At 45.4% G+C, this 22,283-nt stretch overlaps 1 protein-coding gene across 2 annotated transcripts in view; it reads left to right on the forward strand.

Moving 5' to 3' along the window:
- Window positions 1-1,607: 1,607 nt before the first annotated feature.
- Window positions 1,608-22,283, forward strand: part of HOOK2 (hook microtubule tethering protein 2) — a 74,032-nt gene continuing 53,356 nt past the window's right edge. For both annotated transcript variants that reach the window (XM_077470396.1, XM_077470397.1), the window contains exons 1-5: window positions 1,608-1,811; window positions 7,918-8,003; window positions 9,325-9,397; window positions 12,336-12,386; window positions 15,401-15,533. In XM_077470396.1, the coding sequence (XP_077326522.1) occupies window positions 1,764-1,811; window positions 7,918-8,003; window positions 9,325-9,397; window positions 12,336-12,386; window positions 15,401-15,533 (391 nt within the window). In that variant the 5' untranslated portion in view covers window positions 1,608-1,763. The remainder of the gene's footprint in view (window positions 1,812-7,917; window positions 8,004-9,324; window positions 9,398-12,335; window positions 12,387-15,400; window positions 15,534-22,283) is intronic.

Below are 22,283 nucleotides of genomic sequence, written 5' to 3' on the forward strand. Positions count from 1 at the left end.
CTTATGACTGTAGAGTTCAGGAGAAGAGCACTTTGTGCTGCTATGTCTGTATCTGATTAAAATTTTTCATTAAAGCATTAAACCCACCCGTGTGAGCTAGTTATTTATCACATGTATGCTGCCATGGAGGCACCAGGAAAATGGAAATTTGTATCATACTTAACCGTAATTTTCCTTTCCTGGTGCCAATCCATGGCAGCATACGCTCCCACCCTCGTTATTTTATATTACGAAGAAAGTTGGGGGAGGGACAATGCCCTTTAATTTATGGTCTGAACTATATAGATCAGACCAAAATGAGGGACAAATGAGGGAGAACGAGGGACAGAGGGACATTGCTCCAAATCAGGGACAGTCCCTCAAAATCAAGGACAGTTGGGAGCTATGCAGGAAGTGAAGAGAAATGTCCTCTTTGTGGACACAACATCCACCAATTAGGGTGACCACGTGTCCCGGATTGTCCGGGACAGTCCTGCATTTTGCAGGTCTGTCCCTTATTGCCCGGGACAGTCCCGCATTTTGCAGGTCTGTCCTGTGCTTTCCAGGCACCTTTATTCCAGAACAATACAGTATCCCAGAATTAAACTGGCACAGCCAACCCCCCACCCCGGTCGATCTGATGCCCTCAGAAAAGGCCGCCTAATCGCCACTTTACTCAGACACAGTACTTGTCCTGGCGAGACCCGTTTTACCTTGTTACACTGCTGGCTCTACACTGCAGAAACTGGTTGCTAGGACCGCCTGGCGACTAGCAACCAGTGACGCCACGTCACCACAGAGCGAAGCCAAGGCCCCAGCATTTAGAGTGGAAGAGGATTCACCTTCCTCCTCCTCTGCGCCTAGTGCTTTAGCTCAACCCACCTCCTCCTCAATCTTCTCCGGTGGCATGCTTAGAGGGAAGGGAACGGCCAGAATTTGAAAGCAACTCTCAATACTCAGAGGTGAGGCCGGGTGTCATGAGGCACTGACCGTAGAGAGGACAACAGATGAGATGGCAGCAGAGGACAGGTGACACCCGTGGAGGGATGGGAGGAGGACAAATCTGGGGGGGGGAGTCATGTTATTTGATATCAGGGGTTCATGCTGGGACTTGTAGTCCTTCACTTTTGGGGGATGTGACCCCCTTCAAAAGTGAAGGACTACAGGTCCTAGTAGGAAACCCTCAAAGCTGAAGATGTGACCCCGACAAATAGTGAAGAATTACAGGTCCCAGCATGAACCCATGACATCTATGGGGTCACAAAAAAAAGGTATCAAAAATCATCTTTTTTAGGAAAGGATGGGGGGTGTCCCTGAATGGCATTTTGGAAATGTGGTCACCCTACCACCAATCCATATTATTCCCAGAATTTCTTTTATGAACCTAAGGGATGTCTGCAACCTCTGGCAACTATTAAGTAATGTGTCAGGAATGCACTGTACTCTCTAGGCGTGTCTGACACGTCACATACTTTTTAATAACCGTCCATAAACAACATTTTTTCTAATCAGGCATCACCCAGGCAGCCTATAATCTTCGACAGTGAGTGCGAAGGACCCTTTTCGGGAAGTGTTACCCATGGAAACTGGTGAAAGCCGTACGCTGATTGGAGGATGAGCGGAAGAGGGCGGGTGTAGACAGGTGACGCGCGGTGGAAGTCAGCCGTGGCGGGTACGGTGGCCGGTGGAGGACAGAAGTGGTTTTGAATTTTGCTTGGCGTGGCCTAGCGTGATCCCCCCCGCGGTGTACGTGAAGGGTGAAGAGAACCGGCCAGAGAGCGGAAATGAGTGGCAGGAGGAGAGAGGAGCAGAGTGACCCCCTGCTGACATGGGTACATGGTGGGAATGGGCACTGTTGGGGGGGTTACAGTGTGACTTTCTTCTTACCTGATACCCCAAATAATTGCTTATTAGCCCCTCAGGACTCTCTATTACCCTGGGGAGGAGGGGGTGCACCATGCTACACCTGCAGTGCCCCATAGTGACACTGCACCATATGTCACCCACCATGCACACACAAGTAGATTCAATTATGGGGCATATTTATATTGCAGGGCATCCGACATTCGCAGCAATAAACCTTCAGGATGCATGGTAATAAATGTCAGCCCATGTGCATCCAAACCCTTTGTTATTAGTGCTCCTGAGAGGTGCAGCACCCACCTTGGTGCGTTTAGCACCCTATACAATCAGGAGCATACACCCAGAATGCAGTACTTCTGAATGCACAGGGTCTCCCCAAATACAAGCGCCACTCAGTACAGCCTTCTGCCCCGTCCAGCTGCAGCATAATCCATCCTGCCATAGACTTTGACAGGTTGTGCCTATGCCCCCCTGGGCGCACTGAAACACAGGGGTTGGATGTACGCAGGCCGAACGCCTTTAGAAGGAAATTTTTATTTACTTTGGAAAGATTTCCACTTCTTCTTTCCTGTGGCATGTCCAGGACAGGAAGTGAAGGGAAATCTCCTTGGTGAGAAAGTGACAGTAAGAAATAGCTTGATGGCATTTAAAGCAGAACGTCACCCCAAAAGAGAGGTTGCTCTCATCCTTCTAACTAGCCCCCCTCTCCCGACCATTAATGTATACTTTTTGTTTTATGGGAGTTAGTACTTTTTCGGGAGCCGATATTCCCCCAATGCGAACCTCCTGAGGCCTGTCGTGTCCTAGAGGACTGCGGGGACCACTCCTAAAGCTTCTGAGGCATGTCACGTGTCCTAGAGGACTGTGGGACCATTCTGAAAGCTCCTGAGGCATGTCACGTGTCCTAGAGGACTGTGGGACCATTCTGAAAGCTCCTGAGGCATGTCACGTGTCCTGGGGGACTGCGGGACCACTCCGAAAGCTCCTGAGGCCTGTCACGTGTCCTACAGGACTGAGGGACCATTCTGAAAGCATAGTGTGTGCCACACGCATGCACGGTAGGAAGTAAACTGTGGCACACCAGGAAGTCCCAACCAACTTCCCACACGTAAGATGGCAGCACTGGGGACCTGAAGCCTGGCGGAGAACTGGCCTGGGTGATAAGTGTTGAATCCCTAGGCTGGTAAATGTTTGTACGCTGCTGATTATTTTTTTACTGACCAGAGCTCCTCGGTAAGGCCCCTTTCACATGTGCGGCCAGTATGTCTGTATTTCATCCATCCGTTTTCGGATGAAATACGGACATACATGCACCCCTATGGGATAGCGGATGACCATCAGCTGACACCTGATATCATCCGTCCCCGCAATGGTCCGATTCTGCAGACGGAGGAAAATCCTATTCTATCCATCTGCAGAGCGGATTGGATGAACAAGGACAGACGGTCCGTGTTCATCCGATTTCCCCCATAGAGGAGAGCGGAGATCTGACAGGGACCGCCCTGTCATCTGTCAGCTCAGTGGGGATCAACGGAGCGATCCCCACTGAGCAAGCAGATGTTCATGGGGTGGATAATCACAGATCCGTCCCTTGTGAAAGGGGCCTTAAAGCGGAACGTTACCCATAACCACTTGTAGCACTAACTCCCGAAGGAGCTGCTGGTTTGATTGGGCTTTATGTTACCTTCTTTGCCTCGATTTGCATCTAGGGGTTTCCCGTGGTAGATGGCCCAGAAACTTTAGAGACTTATGACAGATCCTCTTAAAGGGATTTTTATTTGCAAAAACTGTAGTTAACGAACAGTCTCTTAGTATAGGATCAGAGGGTTAGGAGGAAAAGTTCAGGTACTCTTAATGTCAAAGTCAATAATAAAGAACTCTCTTACTTTAACTAAATCCAGAGAATAGCCATTCACAGCTGGATGTTCACTCAAGTTGGATAGTCCCTCTCTCACAAGGTCTAGCAACCAACAAGGTACTTAAATCAGGAATACGTCTCTACCACAGACGTTGTAGAACATGTTGGAAACTAGGACTTGTAGAACACTCGTGTAATACCTGGATCTTTCAGCTGGTTCGGCAATACCCACAAGATTTGAATCACTTGGGTCCCTCAGCCTCACCAGGCTCTTGCTAAGAAGCCAACCCATACATGGCCTTCTTCTGAAGAGTCCTCCCCTGGATAGCTACGAAGTTGCTGGGCCTCTCCACAACCGGAGATGGCACCGGACCACCTTGGAATCTTTTCTTTAGTTTCCTTGCCTTGGGCTAGCCAGCCCCAAGACATAGTTGGGTGGATCCGCACCCCAGGTCATAGCCTTCCTGGGGGCTAGTCAGGAGGACCAGGACCATTGAGTCAGAACACCCTTCTGGACCGGAACCCCGAACCACGTGACGTCCACATCTTAAGTATCCCCTCCCAGAAAGCACAGCAAGAGTGATACTCCCACTGGGCGGGCTCCAAGAGAAAGTAACCTTAAAGCACCCAACCAGACTGTGGTTCCATGCCTGCCAGAAGAGACAGTGCCCCCTATGGCCAGGCTGAACACCCTATAGTCCAGTTAGACTGATGCTGAGGTCAAATTTTGGAATAATTATACCCAAACCAAACTGCAGTTCAGGTGTAACCTTAAATTTCAAAAACATAGCGCTTGCTCTTCAGGATCTGGCGCTACACACTTGATTTAAAAAAAAAAAAAAACTTACATTCCAAATTAATAATTACGTTATCAAAATTAGTGTGTGTTGTGTGTTTTTTTTTTTTTGCTGGAGGCTGCCATTTTGCTGAAGCCCAGAGCCCCTGAACAGCTGCAAATCATAAAGTGGAACTAAACCCATTGAGTTAACGGTTTCAAAAAAACAGCTATATTCATAGAATTCTGGAATTGCTATGGCTACTTTCACACTGAGGCGCTTTACAGGCACTAAAAATAGCACCTGTAAAGTGCCTTGCCTCTATCACTCCAGTGCTTTCAGGATGCTCAAAGTCCTGCAGCATCATCTTTGAGGCGCGTTAGGAGTGGTGTATACACCGCTCCCAAAGCACCCCTGCCCATTGAAATCAATGAGCAGTGCCGCCAAAGCTTTTATACTTTTTTCAGCCATTAGCGGGGGTTAAAAGCGCCCCGCTAGTGTCTGAAAAGCACCGCAAAAAGATGGTAAAACGCAGCTAAAAATTTACTGCAGACGTCCGCCCAAGTGTGACAGTGCCCTGTTTATGCGGGTTTTTTAACAAATAACAGCCGAAAAAGGGTTAAAAGTACTCGCAAACCGCCGCTGTCCATTGATTTCAATGGGCAGGGGCATTTTAGGAGCGGTGTATACACTGCTCCTAAAGCGCCTCAAAGAAGCTGCTTGCAGGACTTTTTTGACCATCCTGCCAGTACTGGAGTGAGAAGAGAGGCGTTATTTTTAGCGTTGAAACGCCTGTAAAGCACCTCAGTGTGAAGGGGGTCTAACTGTCACGTTTTGTGTGTGTCCTCAAAGCAGAACAAAGCCCATCGATTTAACAGTTTAAAAAAAAAAACAGTTACATTCCTGAAATGCTTGAAATAACTGTCACATTGGTTGTGTTCTCAACCAAACTGTCAAACCATCCAATGGCTGGTGTCATAACTGATCACATGTACAGCATCATGGCAGTTGAAGATTAAACAGAGCCCAAGATGGCAGCTTCCTTGGCTGAAAACAATAGGAAGGTTTACGCCACTTTAACCAAACTGTCAAACCATCAAATGGCTGGTGTCATAACGGATCACATGTGCAGCACCATGGCAGTTGCAGATCAAACTGAAACAGCTACCTTGTTTGTAAAGGATAGGAGGGTTTAATTCCGCTTTAAGGCTTTCACAGATTGGCCTCCACAAATTTAGCAGTGCCTAAAAATGGGGAGCAACTGAGCATGTGCAGAGCAGGATGACTTCTGGTGGGGTGTAGCAGTGACTGGTTCTGCTGCTGAAATGCAGGAGGAAGGGGCCGGTCATCTGGCCAAGGCTTCCTTCCACCCCTCCAGCATAGGAACCCCGAAAGAAGCTTCATTTTTTAAAAAGGACACAGCTACTGCTGCGGCGCTCATGATGGAGGAGGCAGAATCACTTGCAACGATGGCGTATGCAGGCGCCCAGAATCCCGGCCAAGCCCAGGTAGGAGAGGTGCCTCTTTCACTGGGTTTATTTGTGATATGTGTCTGCCTGCAGCTGTCTGCTATAGGGCTACATCCTACTAGCGGTTCAGCATGGATAGGAGACACTTTTTGTGGTGGTTGCTTTGGGCACCCTTTCTCTCTGTTCCCTGTTTTGGTGTAGATCTCACACTAATAGGTAGGTCTTTTATAAAAAGCCACTACTAAAACGGAGAACTATGGGAATAAAATGCCTTTAATGCAAGAACCCACTAAGGGACTCATGGGCCAAACCGCTTTGCAGATCTTGTATTGTGGGATTGGTAAGGGAAGAGTGTAAGGAGCTCTTTTCCTCTGAGAAAAGAAGCAGTGCCAGAGTTCCAGCCAAGAACAGAGCTCTCAGTCCAATCTTCTTCCTACCACTTCTATATCGATTGAAAGTATTCCCCCCCCCCCAACAATCGACTCATGGGGGAGGAGGAAACGACAGCATCCAGATATAGACTGATGCTTGAAGAGGTGGACGACTTGCTGAAAGCAGTCTATACCACCCTGGAAATCCAAGAAGAAAAGCCCAACTATCGTTGCATGACAAGATGTACCAGGGGCTAGAGGAGGCCAGACCCAGTCCTCCGGTTCATAAAGTATTGGCTGACACAATTACAGGGCCCTTAAAAGAAGGTTTCCTTTTGAGGAGAATGAGGCATTTATTTGGAATAAAAAAAATAAAAAATAATTGATGCTGCCTTTTCCCAGATGCCATGGACAAAAGGGCTGACTCTCTTTTAAGGAAAGCTTGGGATTTGTCCTTGTCTAACTTAAAGCCAGCAATGGCCTCTGCAGTAGTGGCCATAAACATGGAATGCTAGTTGGAACAACTTTAAAGGCCATGTGGTAGCAGGCACCTCTAGGAAAGATTTGCTAGAGTCCTACCCTACCCTTTTTAAGAGCGGTCAAGTACATGGCAGATGCCTCAGCAGAATTCATCAGGATGTTGACCAGATCTTCAGTCATTAATTCGGCCAGGAGGGCTCTCTGGCTTAAAATCTGGCCAGGGGACTCGGCATCAAAAGTGAAGATGTGTGGAGTTCCCTTTACAAGAGATCGGATGTTTGGGACAGAAAAGAAAGAAGAAAGCTTTTCTGCAGAAAAAGCAAGCCCATAAAGAAAAAGATCAGACCCAGAAAAGACACTAGAACCCTCCAAAGGGGGAGAGGCAGAGGTGGGGTGAACTTTAGACCCCCTTGAGCAAACCTCCAAAAAGCAATGATCACCATCTACCAGTAGGCAGGAAGCTACAGGCCTTCCTGCTATGTTGGGAAAAGGCCTTGACTGGTTCGATTCGGAACAACCAGGCTATCGGCAAGAATTTTTTCAGACACCCCCAGGCCGGTTTTACATTACAAACCTTCCGAGGGATCAGGAGAAAGCCCTGACTATGATGTCTCTCCTGAGATAACTGATGCAGAAGGTTATTTCCCAAGTCCCGAAGAAACCATCAGGGAAATTTCGTCTGATTCTCAACCTGAAGATTCTAAACCAATCTATAAAGTACAAAAAGTTAAGTTGTGTGTGTGTGTGTGTGTGTGTGTGTGTGTGTGTGTGTGTTTTTTTTTTTCCTTCTTCTTTTGTGACCCCCCTTACCGGAAAAAGAAGTTTCAGCTGTGCTTCTCATTGGTCAGCATGGTTATGTGACTATGCTGACCATGGAGCAGTTGCCATTGTGCGCATCATGATGGATATTTACCAGACTCTGCATGGCCCTCCTCCTGGGATATGTAATGCAGATATTCCAGGAGACTGAGAGAGCAGGGCCATGTCGTTAGGCTAGCATTTTCAGGTGACAAGTGACGGTAACTGTAGTGACATCTCATATATGCTGCTGGTAACAATGGAAATATTTGTACTGATCATGCATTCTAACCATATTTACATGTGAGTGTTTTATTTTATAGATGCAAACTTTTCAAGTGTCGGGTCCCTGCTCATCGTATGAGGACCTGACAGGCGGTGTAGCTATTGCTCAGGTCCTGCATGTCATGTGAGTAGATTCTTGTGGTTTACATGTAACCATAATCAAAATAGAATATGATCTTGTTATATATGTGGCAATTGCACTAAGTCCCACCCAGCACAGACAATTTCCATCTTATGGGACATCAATGTAAGCATCAGCAGCTTGATAGTGACCCTCACTGGGTCAGGTTAATTGAGCAGTTAAAGAGACTGAAGGTTTTTTACTTGACTGCTTCTCTGCAGTAAGGTAAAAAACCTTCTGTGTGCAGTGCCCCCATCTCAATCCATCACCGTGTCTGAGAACAGAGTCTTTCTCCACTCTCTCTCCCTCCCTGCAGTAGGCTCGATTCACATCTACGCATGTTGCTTTTGAGCGTTTTTGCGGTGCTTGTCACGTTTTTGGACACGTGTTTTTGCCGCGTTTTACGTTTTTTTTTTTTTTTTTTTTTACTCTGGTTGCTTAGCAACCAGCTATATACAGTGAAATAAAAAAAATAAAAACGCGGTACTTGCGTTTTTTTGATGCAGGTCCATTGACTTCTATTACATGCAAAACACTGCATTTTGCATGAAAAAAAGTCCCCGACCCTTTCCAAAAATGCAGAGGCACAAAAAATGCATTGATGTGAACATATTCCATAGGAACCTATGTTAAAAAATTCCCCTGCATTTCTGCAAAATGCATCAAAAAACGCGTTAGTGTGAATCAAGCATAAGTTGGTGTTTTGCATTCATTTAAAGTTGATCTTTGAGTATGGATACAAGTTTTGCATATAGTAACAGTATAATGAGAAAAGCTCTTCATTTTTTAAAAGCTATCCTTGTGCTCCATTGATTTTTGCCTAGGTTAAGATGTTACCATTAGTCTGCAGGCAGGAAGAAAGCTTTTCTAAGTGTCCTGTTCCTCGTTGATCAGACTGCAACATTTGTATATTTTTGTAGTGGGTTACAAGGTGACGGGCTGATCTGTGCCAGACATTTGTGAACACGGTCTAGAACTGCACCAAGAATTACGGTTTTTGCTTCACTGAGTGGGCATTTCAGACCAGAAAGTGGACCAGACCCTGGATGATGCTTGAACAAAGATAGCTCCATCTTTCTAGAAAGAAAAAACAATTCAGGCATTGTCAGGGGAAGTGCTGTGATATTGTTGAGAAGTCAGAGTGAGTGCTACAATGGCACGTTATTGAGCAGGAAAAAAAAATGTATCCGCTGCTAGGAACACTTTAAGTTTAAGCTGTGTGCAGATCTGTGAAGTATCCACTGTCGTGTGTGTGTGTGTGTGTGTGTGTGTGTGTGTTTTATTTTTTTCATAGTTTACTGAACCCTTTTTTTTTTTTCTACAGAGATCCCACCTGGTTTAATGAGACCTGGTTGATGCGAATAAAGCCGGACACAGGAGATAATTGGAGAATGAAGGTGAATAATGATAAAATAATAGTTGATTTTAATAAATGTTTATGGAATTGGTGGGCTTTTTATAACCCCTCTTCTCTGCTGTGCTAGTTTGTTACAGTGGGTTGCTAATGAGTTCTATAGTTTTAAAGTGGTTGTAAACCCTTACAAACCACTTTGACCTACAAGTAAGCCTAGATTAAGGCTTACCTGTAGGTCCAAGCAATATCTCCTAAACCTATATGGTTTAGGAGATATTTGCCCGAAAACGGCCACCGCTGTCTACGGCGCATGCGCCGTAGACAGCGGCACGCAGGCGCACTGAACGCGGCAGTTCCAAGAATGGAGCTGCCACATTTGTCGACTCCTGTGCGCATGCGCGGGAGTGACGTCATCGCGGCTTCGCCGAATGACAGCGGCGGAGCTGCGAGACGCCACCAGCAAGATGGATGCGGCGGACTACAGGGGACAGCGGCGACTTCGCTGGCTCCTGTGTCAGGTAAGTGACACATAATGGGCTACTATGCGATGCATAGTAGTCCATTATGCTTTACCTTTGCAGGGAAAAAAAGAGGAAGTAAACTCATCAGGGTTTACTTCCTCTTTAAAAGAAAAGGCTGACCTAGACAAATGGTAGCCAATCAGCTTCTTCAGTTAAGAGAAGTAAAGAATTTTTTTTTTTTTTTTTTTTTTTTTTTTTTTTACAATCCTACTTGCCTAGGTGGATGCGGCATCAGTCTTATGATGTATTTGTCCCCGGCAGCTCTACACTGAGAACCGAGCGATCGAACACCGCAAATCTCAACTTTCCGAGCTCTGTGAGCAGAGAGCTAGAGATTGTCAGTAAACGGCTCTTTGCTCTTCTCCCCGCTCGCTCATTGGAGCGCTGAGCTGTGGAAGGGGTGGAGTGGCCGCCTTAGGCTCTCAGCGGCTCAATGAGATGGGTGTCAGTCCTGGCACCTGTCAGATCCAGACTCCCTGGTCGGTACGACGCGGTGCCTTGACTGAAATTGGTCACTTCAGCAGAGAGCGGATTTCAGCCCGCTCTATGATGAAAATGGGTCACAGGAGTGCAGAACGAATTGCACTCCTGTGATCCATAGAAGTCCAGCCAAGCGAACTTTGCCTGCACTTCTCCTTTTTTATAAGCTTTGACCAAAAAAGCTGCAAGCTTATTGGCGAGCTGCACTGGATTTTGCACTCTCTAGTTTTAGTTGGTCCCACTGGGTGACTAGAGAGTCATCTGTAAAAAGAGCATCGGTGGTAAAGGATCTGGATGGACTTTTAGATTTATAGGCTTTAAAACTGACCTCCAGCCCTCCCTTCAGTCTTGTGCATTGTAGCGGCTCCTCCCTTGTGCTGAAATAGCTTTTTTCTGATTTCACTGCACACTGTGAGCTTCTTACAATATGCATTAGAAGCTGCAGCAAGTCAGAGTTGTACTGTCCCTAGCCCCACCTCTTTATTCATTGGATTTTATTTTTTATTTTTTTCAATCATGGTGGTTCCGCATCACGTGTGGGTGTCACTTAGGACAGTCAAATTCAGCCTGCCTTGCAATGCCCACTATTCCAGACAAACATCCATCCATCAGCGCATTTTGATGTTTGCAGAACCCCCTCTTAGAAGCAAGGCCATTGCATGTATTAGGGCTGATGGCTTATGAGGAGTTCTGAAGCAAGGTGCTGTTATACTTTTTAGGAAGCTATGTGCAGTACACTGCTGACCCCTCCCACCAGCCATGATCTACCTGCATTACATAGAGAAGCTCACAGACCCAGTAATGGCATCACTGAGTCTAAAATAAGTTCTGTAATGAAAACAAAAAAGTTTTATTTGAAAGTTATTAGTGTGTTGATGAAAGGGGACAGGACAAATAATAGAAAGCCGAGTTTTGTCAGTATGAAGGCAGCGGAGGGGGGGGGGGGGGGTCGGCTATGTTCTAGATTGGTGATCTTCCCCTTTTGGGTGGAGCTCTGCTTTTAAAGCTACCAGTGTTCCTTTTCGTATTGAAAGGCATTAACCTAGGGACATAATTTTATCCTGACCCTGTGTGAAGCTCGATCACTAAAATGAATACGGGACATGATGAAGCTCAGTTACAGGGAAGTATCATTGTAAGTGAATCTACATTGCAGCTTTTTGAAAGTGGAAGTTGGCATGGGGAGTTTTTTTAGGTATAAAAGTTCCAGGTCAGTCGCATCAATCTTCTACTTTGCCTAGCCTGGGCAATAGAAGGATTTGCTTTAAAGTGGACCTGTGGCAGGGTGAACAGGGTTGGCCAAAATGACTGTGGTGGTTCTGCTGTGAGCTTTGAGAATGAATTGCTCCACAGTGCCTGTAGTTAGGTCAGCAAGGGCTTGTTTAAAAAAAAATAAAAAAATTCTTGGTGCTTGTTGAGATTTGGCAACCTTTCTCAACCAGGTTTTAATGGAACCTTGAGGTTCCTTGAACAATAAACAATTTCTGCCTCTCAGATAAGTAACCCCCAGACAACCGTTCTCCTTTTAGCTACCTGTAAGTAGGAATTCTTATCAATTACCACCAGTGTTAAGTCTGGTACACACTACAGCGGGTTGCTTTCGTACACCCAGCAGGTTGCATGAAAAAAAAAACTGTCAGCTGTGGTCAGATGCTGTGCTAATGATCCGTTATTATCCATTCTAATGGCCCTGTAAACCCGGCTTAAGGAGCTTTCTTCCCTCTGACCAATAAACAATGTACTGTGATCTGTAGCTCTAGTATAAGCAGGAGTTCCCTGGGACCAGAAGGTTATTTGCAGGGTTCCTCCATGTTAGAAAAATTGAGCAAGGCTGGTCTATAGGTTCAATTTAAAGTCGCATTTCCTGGTTTTATAAAACGTTGTCTTCCGACTTCTGGTTTTGGTGAATTGAGACTTCAAATATTGACGATATTATAGCAATCTTAATTGGGTTCTCTTTATCTCTTTATCTTCTACCAGGTAAACAACTTAAAGAAAGTCCTACAGAGTGTTCTGGAGTATTACCATGATGTGAGTACTTTATTCTAAGTATTTTTTTTCTTTATGCTGAATGAATCAAAATATATAATATTAGATCATTACTCCCTTTTAAAGCGGAGTTCCACTAGTTTTTAAGTTTATTTAAATGTCAGCAGCTACAAAAAGTGTAGCTGCTGACTTTTAATAAACAGACACTCGCCTGTCCCACGGTCCAGCGATCTGGCTGTCCAAAGCCTCGATCCTCTCCCTCTCCGTGGCGCCGGCATTGCAAGTGTGGACACCCGGCTGTGACAGCTTACGGCTTCACAGCCTGGTGTGCACATCGCACTGCGCCTTCTCAGTGGCCAGACAATTTTCTGGGACCTGTGACGTGTACCAGAAGATTGCCGGGAGGGGGAGAGGAGTCATCGCCTAGGTGGCAAGAGCAGAAGTGGGAGCTGTGTACCTGTCAAAACTAGGTAACAACCCCCCCAAATGAGGCATGTAAGGGGGCTAGGAGTGATTTTAAGCAGAAGTTCTACTTTTGAGTGGAACTCGGTTTTAAGTATAAGTAAAGGCAAAACCTATTTTTTGTTTTGGATATAGTCGAGGGGGATTAGAGCGCCTGTCAGTTTTTATTGCTGTTTGGACTCCCATTAGGGAGATTCTCAATCTCTATTTTGTCTTGTTTACCATTTATCATTGACAGTGAAAGTAATACAAATCCCAAATTTTGGGTTGTCCCCAGAAAAGTAATAGAGGTGAAATCTTCCAATGGGTTCCCCAAGGAATCCGTTAATTTGCAGGGATTTCCTCTCACTTCCTGTTTGGCTATGGGACATGAAGTGAAGGGAAATCTCTGCAATGGGACACAGATGGTGGGGGGGGGGGAAACAAAATCTGACCGGGTTTCTAACCCTCCTTTACTTTATCTAAAATGTAAAAAAAAAAGTTTTGCCTATAGTTACTACTTTTTAAAGGGTAAGGTCAGGCATTATCCAATTTAACCCCAAACTTCCTTCGCTTCTAGAGTATGCCCCATTTATACCCCATTCTTTATGCAGAATGTTAATAAAATATTTATATCGGGCCCATACTTCCTTTTAAAGCATATGTCCAGGCATTACCCAGTTTAGACCCTAAACCTTCCTCTCATTTAGAGTATCTCCCAGAAAAAGAGATTTAATCTCCCTTAGATCTACAGGCCTGCCTGATTGGATATGATTGTATAGGTAGGTCCTCACATTCCAATGTGACAACGTACAATCAGATCGGGGTGGGTTTTGACCATCTTGGTGCACGTTTTTGGTAAGAAAGATGTTTTGGTGTTCAGTTTACCAGATTTTTGTAAGGGTTTAGAAGGCATATTCTCTTGGAAACAATATGATTCTAGATGGGCCAGGTTTTCTTTTCATTTGGCTGATCCTGCCTGGCTATACCCACCCCTCTGCAAACAGACCACAATAATCATGGCTGCTGAGCCCTGACATTGTTGTCCATTTGCCTGATTCCATCAGCCGCAGCCCTGCTCTCTGTAGCTCTCCTGTGTCTGTATCTCGTCTGTCTCCTGTGTCCTCTCCTTGCCCTACCCTCCCTGCCTGTACCCACAACCCCCCCCGCTCCTGATGAGCTCGAATCTGCTACTAAATGCTCCCATCCTCTATGTAGAATTATAAGAAGTTTCCCTGTGCCTGTGTTCTGTAAAAAATCTGCACAATTGTACCTGTATGAGCTCCGCTCCCACCGCTCAGCTGACACGCGGCTCTTTTTAAACCCCCCCCCCCCCCCCCCGGCTAACATTAGCTGGAGGGCTCAGCCCTGCCCCCTGCAGCTGGGAGCCAGAGAGACAAGGGAGTCGGCTGAGCGTCCGGAGCGGAGCTCTTATAGGTACAATTGGACATATTTTTTTTTTTTTTTTTTACAGAACACAGGCACAGAGAAACTTCTTATAATGCTACAGAGAGGATGGGAGCATTTAGTAGAAGTGGGTTAACAACCACTTTAATTTACTAAAGGCAAATGGACTGTTCGCTTTTGCTAGTCAATTATCCCCTGAGCTTTATGAATAGGTGATGCTCTGCTGACTTTCATCATCCAATCATGTGCAAGCATAATATGTGTGTGGGGGGGATTTTTTTTTCTCTCTTTGCACATGATTGGGTATTTTTTTTTATTTAAAAAAGGTTTTGCAAAGTGAACCTTGACTGCATTCACTAAGCTCTGGGGAAAAGTCCTGTGCAGAGTAACTTTACTTGCAAAGCAAATGGTGTATTTCCTTTAGTAAATCAACCCCATGGCAAATTCCTGAGGATTTTAGGTTGTTTTTTCCATGAATCCTTAAAAACAATTCTGTCTTTCTTTTTAATGCCTCCCACCAACCAAAACTTTCCCTCTCCATGATATCTGTCTACTGTTTTTTTTTTTTTTTGTTTTTTTAATGCCAGGATCGTGTTCCTTGTAGACAATAGAGTCTTTGTATTGGTGGGGTTCCCCTATCAGATGTTATCTGTTTGTGTGTGTGTGTGTTTTTTTTATTTATTTATTTTTTTTTTTTATGCAAATTTTTTCCGTTATTGTCTACCTCGTCTGCACTTCCTTGTCACCGACTGTACAGTCCATATCCCTGAAAAAGTCCCTTGCCCCTTGCATGTGTTACTGTCTTCTGATTGAGGGTGATTTATTTTTTTCCCTCCTTCCTTCCCTTTTTTTATTTTAAAGTTTTGATTTGCTCTCCATCTCAGTGACACAACAGAAACTAAAGAAATGTACTAAACGGGGACATGGCAGCTAAAACATGGTTACTTATTGTGTCACCATTGAGGGAATTCACTTTACTTCCTGTCCCAGTTTCAAAGCATGAAGGGAATGGTCCCCAAGAGGGACACAAAGAATGTTTAGGTTGAAGGTTTTATTTATTTTAATTACAAAATGTACTAGAGAGGAAGGTTTATCCTATGACCAGTGTTTTGGTGGGGCACAGGCCACATTCAGACATAATGTTCTAGACTGATAAAGGGGAGGATACTTTTTTTAGTTGTTTCCTATGTGCTGCCCTATCTTCTCAGGTTCTAGGCCACCCTGTTTCAGAGGATCGTATTCCAGATGTCACTTTGATCGGTGAGTTCTCAAACACAGCAGAGCTCAGGAAGATGGTGCAGCTTGTCCTGGGATGTGCCATCAGCTGTGACAAGAAGGAAGGTGAGTGAAGAGTTTGCCTTCTCGCATCTCTCTGGCTGTGGAATAGCTGCCATTTGTTTTACATTTATTGTGAAAGTTACCCAACAAATACTCTGAGCATTAAATAGCCATAAAATGCATGTAAAAAAACAAACAGAAAGCACTTCTAAGTGTAGTAACACAACTCATATTTATTATTGGCTTATTGCCCAAGGGTAAAAACAAAAATGATCTCGTGCTACTGAAATAAACAAGAAATATCTATTAATAAAATATGGAACCTCACATTTGCAGTTGACCCTAATCTGTGTCTGCTTGGGTGACTGGATAAGGAACTATACAAACCCTACATGGCCAGTCTCATGGTTCTGTTTATCGCCAGAAAACTTATTGCTAGAAAATGACTCTCAGTATAACGGCTACACACTCAGAATGGGTTAGTGCCATAAATGAGACATTGACATACAAACACAGAGGCAGTCCAATGAAGTTTGAAAATATCTGGGATCCCTGATTGGAAGTACCTGGCTTGGGCCCCCTTCCAATTGGTCCAAACTAGAATACTTGGTGGCAGGACATAATCATATGTCATAATCACGGGGGGGGTGGGCTGTTGATTGATTACACAAGGTGGGTGACTAAAACTAAACCATATAACTCGTCACTACAGAGCGAAATATCACCTCATCAGAAAATTTATTTCAGACTGACAAATATTACAGAGTCCCAGTGCACTCTGTAATATTTGTCAGTCTGAAATAAATTTTCTGATGAGGTGATATTTCGCTCTGTAGTGACGAGTTTTATATGGTTTAGTTTTATACGATAGTTAATATATGGAAACGAAATCCCGCCCCACTGTTTAGGGGAATGAGATACCACTGCCCTGATCGATAGTCCGTTATAGAACCGGGAGCGGAGCTGGGGAATAGAATACTAAGAGGACGCGCTTAATAAATGGTAAACTACAAAATGACAGACAAAGATATACCGTATTTATTGGCGTATAACACGCATATTCATTTTAAGAGGGAAGTTTCAGGAAAAAAACTTACATTTTTTAAATGAGGAACTTTTGAAGCAAAATAAGGGTCTGTGCCCATCTGCAGCCTCACCATTGCCTTCAGTGCAGCGGCCTCGCCATTGCCATCAGTGCAGCCTAGAGGGGACAGGGAGGGGGGCGGCATGAGCACCAACAGATTACATACAGTAAGCATCTCCTATGATAGACAGAACAGGGGTCCAATGGCGGCCCAGGATACAGGACTTCCTATTACAGAGGCCGCCAAGTAAACAGGAGATTCTCACTGTATGTAATCTGATGACGCTTGTCCCTCCCCCCTCTGTCTCCTCCGAGGCAGCCAAGTATTTGCGTATAACACGCACATGCTATTTGCACCCGATTTTCATGGTGAAAAAGTGAGTGTTCTACGCCAATAAATACAGTACTTTAAAGATTTGCCTCTTTATTTTTATATGGAGTGTAACTTCATATAATATGCTGATGTATAAGTAGTAAGGTCGGCTGGCTGTTTGTCTGGATAAGCCTATTTCCTCTGCAACATTATGTGATGTATGTTTTTTTTTTTTTTTGTTTTTTTTTTTTTGTTTGTTCAATGGAAGTGGGTTTGTTTATTTTTTGTTTTTGTTTTTTTCTGTTTTGTCAATAAAAAGAATCTGATTTAAAAAAACAAAAACAAAAAAAGGAAAAAAAAAACAAGAAATATAAAGTACCTTCATCCTATAAATGCTATTGGGGAAAAAATGGGAAATTGAGGCAACCTTGGACTTTCATGGTACTTACAAAATGCTGAAACAGCTTTTTATAAAAATACCAATTTATTGAACATCATTAATTTTAAAATACCCACCTGGGCAGATATGTAACATACAGCCAGTGCAGAGTATCCCATGACAGGAAACAACCTTAGGTAAACAAATTCCTCTGATGTAAACTGGAAAAGGAGCGATATATCCACCCACAACGGGGAAACGTATGTTTGTCTTTACAACTGGATAAACTCTACATGTTTCGCAGTGACCCTCTTCTTCGGGAGTATAATTCAGAGAGAAGAGAAAACATGCACACGAAGAATCTTCACATAATAAACAATGATAATATGGTAACACTGTAGGGTGTGGCTCAGACCACCAGGTAACTGCCACAAAGGTGGGATGCTCCACAGTCAAAAATACCATACGTAATAAATACATTCATTATTCCCCCCAACTACCTTTAAACCCACCCAGGAGGAATATTCCATAGGCAAGAATACTCACCACCAAGACCATCACCGACACACCAGGCATCTCAAAGCCAAAAATGTCAGTTTCCTGCGTGAATGTGGGAGCCAGATGATGGTAAAAACGAAATAAGAAGCTATTTATTAGAAGAGAAATTGGTATAAAGGAAAAACGCACTCATAGGTGTTTCAAATGGGGTCTGTAACAGGGTTAGGGAATTTATCCCATTCCCCCCTGGACCCAACTCGCAAGACAAATATACAAATGATATAGGGCAATACACACCCATAATTAGCTTCATATAGTTGTACATGGCAAAAGCGGGGCTGAGGAAGAAATATAATATTCAAATGAAGGGCTCAGGCTGATAATGAACTGTTTACCAACTGCATTTGGAAGGCTCTATAGAATATATAGGGAGATACAAAAATACAGTCACCTACCAGTCATCTTTACCCAAGAGAAAAAATAAATAAGCCTTCAAATGGCCAAGAATACTCGCCTAACTCAAAGGGTTAATCACTTCAGATATTAATCAACCCACACGGACCACAGAAAATCAAGTCCTAGGAACATGAGTTCAGCCGAGGATCAAACAGCGGGGGGGGGGGGAGTGGGCGAAGATCTAGGTGATACCATGCCTACAGGTTAAATACAGCCACACAAGTAACCAGCTAGAAATCCCTGAGAAGGCAGAGCACATAAACCTTAATCAACAAGAGGCCTAATCGCCATTGACCCTATAAGATCACACAGTAAGTCTGTAAGTTTTTATATAGATAAAGCACTCTCACCAGGACGCCAACTCCAGAGATAATCCCTGTCGCTTAAATACATCTGCTCCTGTCCAGCTGGTGACCTCAACCAGGTGCAGATGGATGACGCCACTAGAAAAGATCTCAGACTGCGCATGCACAGAACGGCACACCTCTGAAATGACACCGTCCACCCATCCCAACATGGGATGGCACGTATCGGCTCCATCTAGTGGATGGACCAGAAACAGCCATCAGGATAGGAAATCGCACACTCTCTCTGGGAAAAAACTAGGCACCCAAAGAGCCCATTCACACAGGGGCAACACGACTTGTAGGCGACTTGAGTCAGGCAACTTGGACACGACTTGAGTTAAGATCACAGCACGACTTGGGACGACTTCAAAACGACTTGAGATGACTTCAAGCCCGACTTGGGACGACTTACAAGTCGCCCCAGGCCAGGCGACTTTTGCCGAGGCCAAGCAGAGAATGAGCTCAAGGGGGAACTCCACGGCAAATTTCTGAAAAAAATTTGGCGTGGGTTCCCCCTCCGAGAGCATACCAGGCCCTTAGGTCTGGTATGGATTCCAAGGGGAACCCCCTACGCCGAAAAAACGGCGTGGGGGTCCCCCCCAGATCCACACCAGACCCTTATCCGAGCACGCTACCCGGCCGGCCAGGAAAGGGGGTGGGGACGAGCGGGCGCCCCCCCCCCCCTCCTGAGCCGTACCAGGCCGCGTGCCCTCAACATGGGGGGGTGCCTTGGGGGAGGGGGGGCGTGCGGCCCCCCCACCCCAAAGCACCTTGTCCCCATGTCGATGAGGACAAGGGCCTCTTCCCGACAACCCTGGCCGTTGGTTGTCGGGGTCTGCGTCCCTGGCATTGTGGCCGGAGAGAGCGTCGTGTCAACATCTCCTGGAGAAGAAGAAGAACGGAAGGCGGCGGCGACAGAAGACCGGGCCACCGCCTGTAAAAGAGCTATAAGAAGGCGCGGTGGCCCGGCAGAAGAACCGAAGAGGGGGACAAGACCCCCGAAGTCGGGAGAAGAGGCCGGCGGCGGGGAGGAAGAAAGCCGGACTCCTCCGCTAGCAAAAGAGCTACAAGAAGATAACGGAGGAGTCCGGCGAGAAGACCCCCGAAGACGGAAGACCCCCGGAGCTGTGCAATAAAATATTTTTTCCCTGTGTTGTGTTTTTTTTTTGTACTTTTTTTCCACAGGTGAATGGGTAGGGGTACATTGTACCCCATACTCATTCACATAGGGTGGGGGGCCGGTATCCGGGGGCCCCCTTATTAAAGGGGGCTCCCGGATTCCGATAAGCCCCCCGCCCGCAGACCCCGACAACCAACGGCCAGGGTTGTCGGGAAGAGGCCCTTGTCCTCATCGACATGGGGACAAGGTGCTTTGGGGTGGGGGGGGCCGCACGCCCCCCCTCCCCCAAGGCACCCCCCCCATGTTGAGGGCACGCGGCCTGGTACGGCTCAGGAGGGGGGGGGGCGCCCGCTCGTCCCCACCCCCTTTCCTGGCCGGCCGGGTAGCGTGCTCGGATAAGGGTCTGGTGTGGATCTTGGGGGGACCCCCACGCCGTTTTTTCGGCGTAGGGGGTTCCCCTTGGAATCCATACCAGACCTAAGGGCCTGGTATGCTCTCGGAGGGGGAACCCACGCCAAATTTTTTTTCAGAAATTTGGCGTGGAGTTCCCCCTTCAGAGCTAATAATTCTGTCAAAGTCGCCTTCGTATAGACGGAGATCCGACTTGGAGGCGATCTCCATTGAAATCAATGGGTACCGGTCGCCTACAAGTCGGATAGAAGTAGTACAGGAACCTTTTCTGAAGTCGGAGCGACTTCAGTAGTGTGCATTAAGATGGCTCTCATTCACTTACATTGCTTTTTAAATGTTGTCCGACCTGAGGCGACTTGGGGCGACCTGAAGTCGGATCAGGAGTTGCCCCTGTGTGAATGGGCTCAAAGGCCGGACAAACCAGTAAGGAAGATAAAAGCCCATGCCTAGTAAAAGAAAAATCAGAGTGTATGAAAAAGAGAACCATAAAAACACCTAATATATGGATTGAAACATATGTACATATAATATCAATCATTAACCGTGGCAATATAACATCAAAAGAATAAAACTACGAAGTCCAAGTTTGCGACCCCCACAGATTGGGCCATACTGTTCGCTGGGGATCAATGGTACATGTTAGATGACCTTTTGTAAGAGTTAATTTAATCCCAGTGGGGCTTAGGGCTGATAATCTTTCGATCCAGAGGGTTTTGAATCTCAAAATTTAAATGATCCCAATTGCCGCCTCCTGGGATTAGGAGGAATTACCTCCAACACTTATGGATATAGAGGCTCTGTACTCTAGTATCCCGCACAAGCTTTATCCCAGTGATAAGAGTCCTTTCCTTTCTTTTGGAGCAGGAAAATACCACCTGGCACCATAACTGTTTTGTTCTGGACTTGCTTAAATTTATACTAACCATAAATCATTTCACTTTCATGGATCAGCTTTACTTGCAAATGCAAGGAGTGACAATAGGCACCTATTGTGCCCCATCGTATGCAAACTTCTATCTCGGAGGTTGGGAAAGATGGATTTTTGCAGATGAAAACTATGATCTTTGGCTAACTAAGGTGCTATACTGGTTTTGTTATATTGATGATCTGATTATGTGGACAGGATCTAGGGATGAGCGCCTATGCTTTCTGGAGGCTCTCAATATCGATGAATTCAACCTCAGATTCACACAGACCTTCAGCACACATCGGGTGTCCTTTTTTGATCTTGCCATTGATGAGGATGGCTATATAGTGACTGATTTTTATATCGCAAACCAAGTTCTGGAAACACTATATTGCATGCCTCCAGTTCGCACCCTGCCCTGTTAATTAGGAGCATACACTGTTTGCGGCTCATCGGAAGAAAGAAATTGTTCTTCGGATGAGGGTTTTTTTTTTTCCATCAATCTGGGTTATTCCAAAATGGGTTACTAGCTAGAGGTTATTCCAAATTCTTGTTGAGAAAAGCCTTTAATAAGGCAAGATTTAAGATGCAGATTGGAACTTCTCTATAAGAGTGCTCCTAAGGCAGGGCTCGACAAAACCCGGGCGCCAGGTCGCATTTGCGACTAGAATTAGCGACCTGGCGCCTGGGGCAGCACAGCTGGGGGTATCCTGTCTCCGTGGACCCCCCTGGCGTGATCGCATCGGGCCGCGCCGGCAGCGGCCGATAATTGAGCCTCCGGCTTTGAGGCCTTCTGCGATCCTAGGGTTCCTTCTGGAATCTGGTGCCCTCTTGTGGTGGCCGTTGGAATTACAACCAGCAATGCTAATGGAGCTATCTCCTTCCCTTTACTTAGAACCCCTAAACATTATATTATATAATATATATACATACATACATTTTTTTTATTATTCTAACACCCTAGAGAGTAAAATGGTGGTCGCTGCAATACTGTCTGTCACACCATATTTGCACAGCGGACTTGCACTTTTTTTTTGGGGGGAAAAATAATTTATTTAATAAAAAAAAAAAATAAGACAACAGTAAAGTTAGCCCAATTTTTTTTTTTTTTATATTGTGAAAGATAATGTTACCCAACATGTCATGCTTCAAAATTGCGCCCGCTCATGGAATGGCGACAAACTTTTACCCTTTAAAATCTCCATAGGCGACGTTTAAAAAATTCTACAGGTTGCACGTTTTGAGTTACAGAGAAGGTCTAGGGCTAGAATTATTGCTCTTACTCTACCGATCGCAGC

The sequence above is a fragment of the Lithobates pipiens genome, unplaced genomic scaffold (genome assembly GCF_037356315.1).
Source record: "Lithobates pipiens isolate NorthernLeopardFrog02 unplaced genomic scaffold, aLitPip1_a1.2 Scaffold_8, whole genome shotgun sequence".
Classification (NCBI taxonomy): domain Eukaryota; kingdom Metazoa; phylum Chordata; class Amphibia; order Anura; family Ranidae; genus Lithobates; species Lithobates pipiens.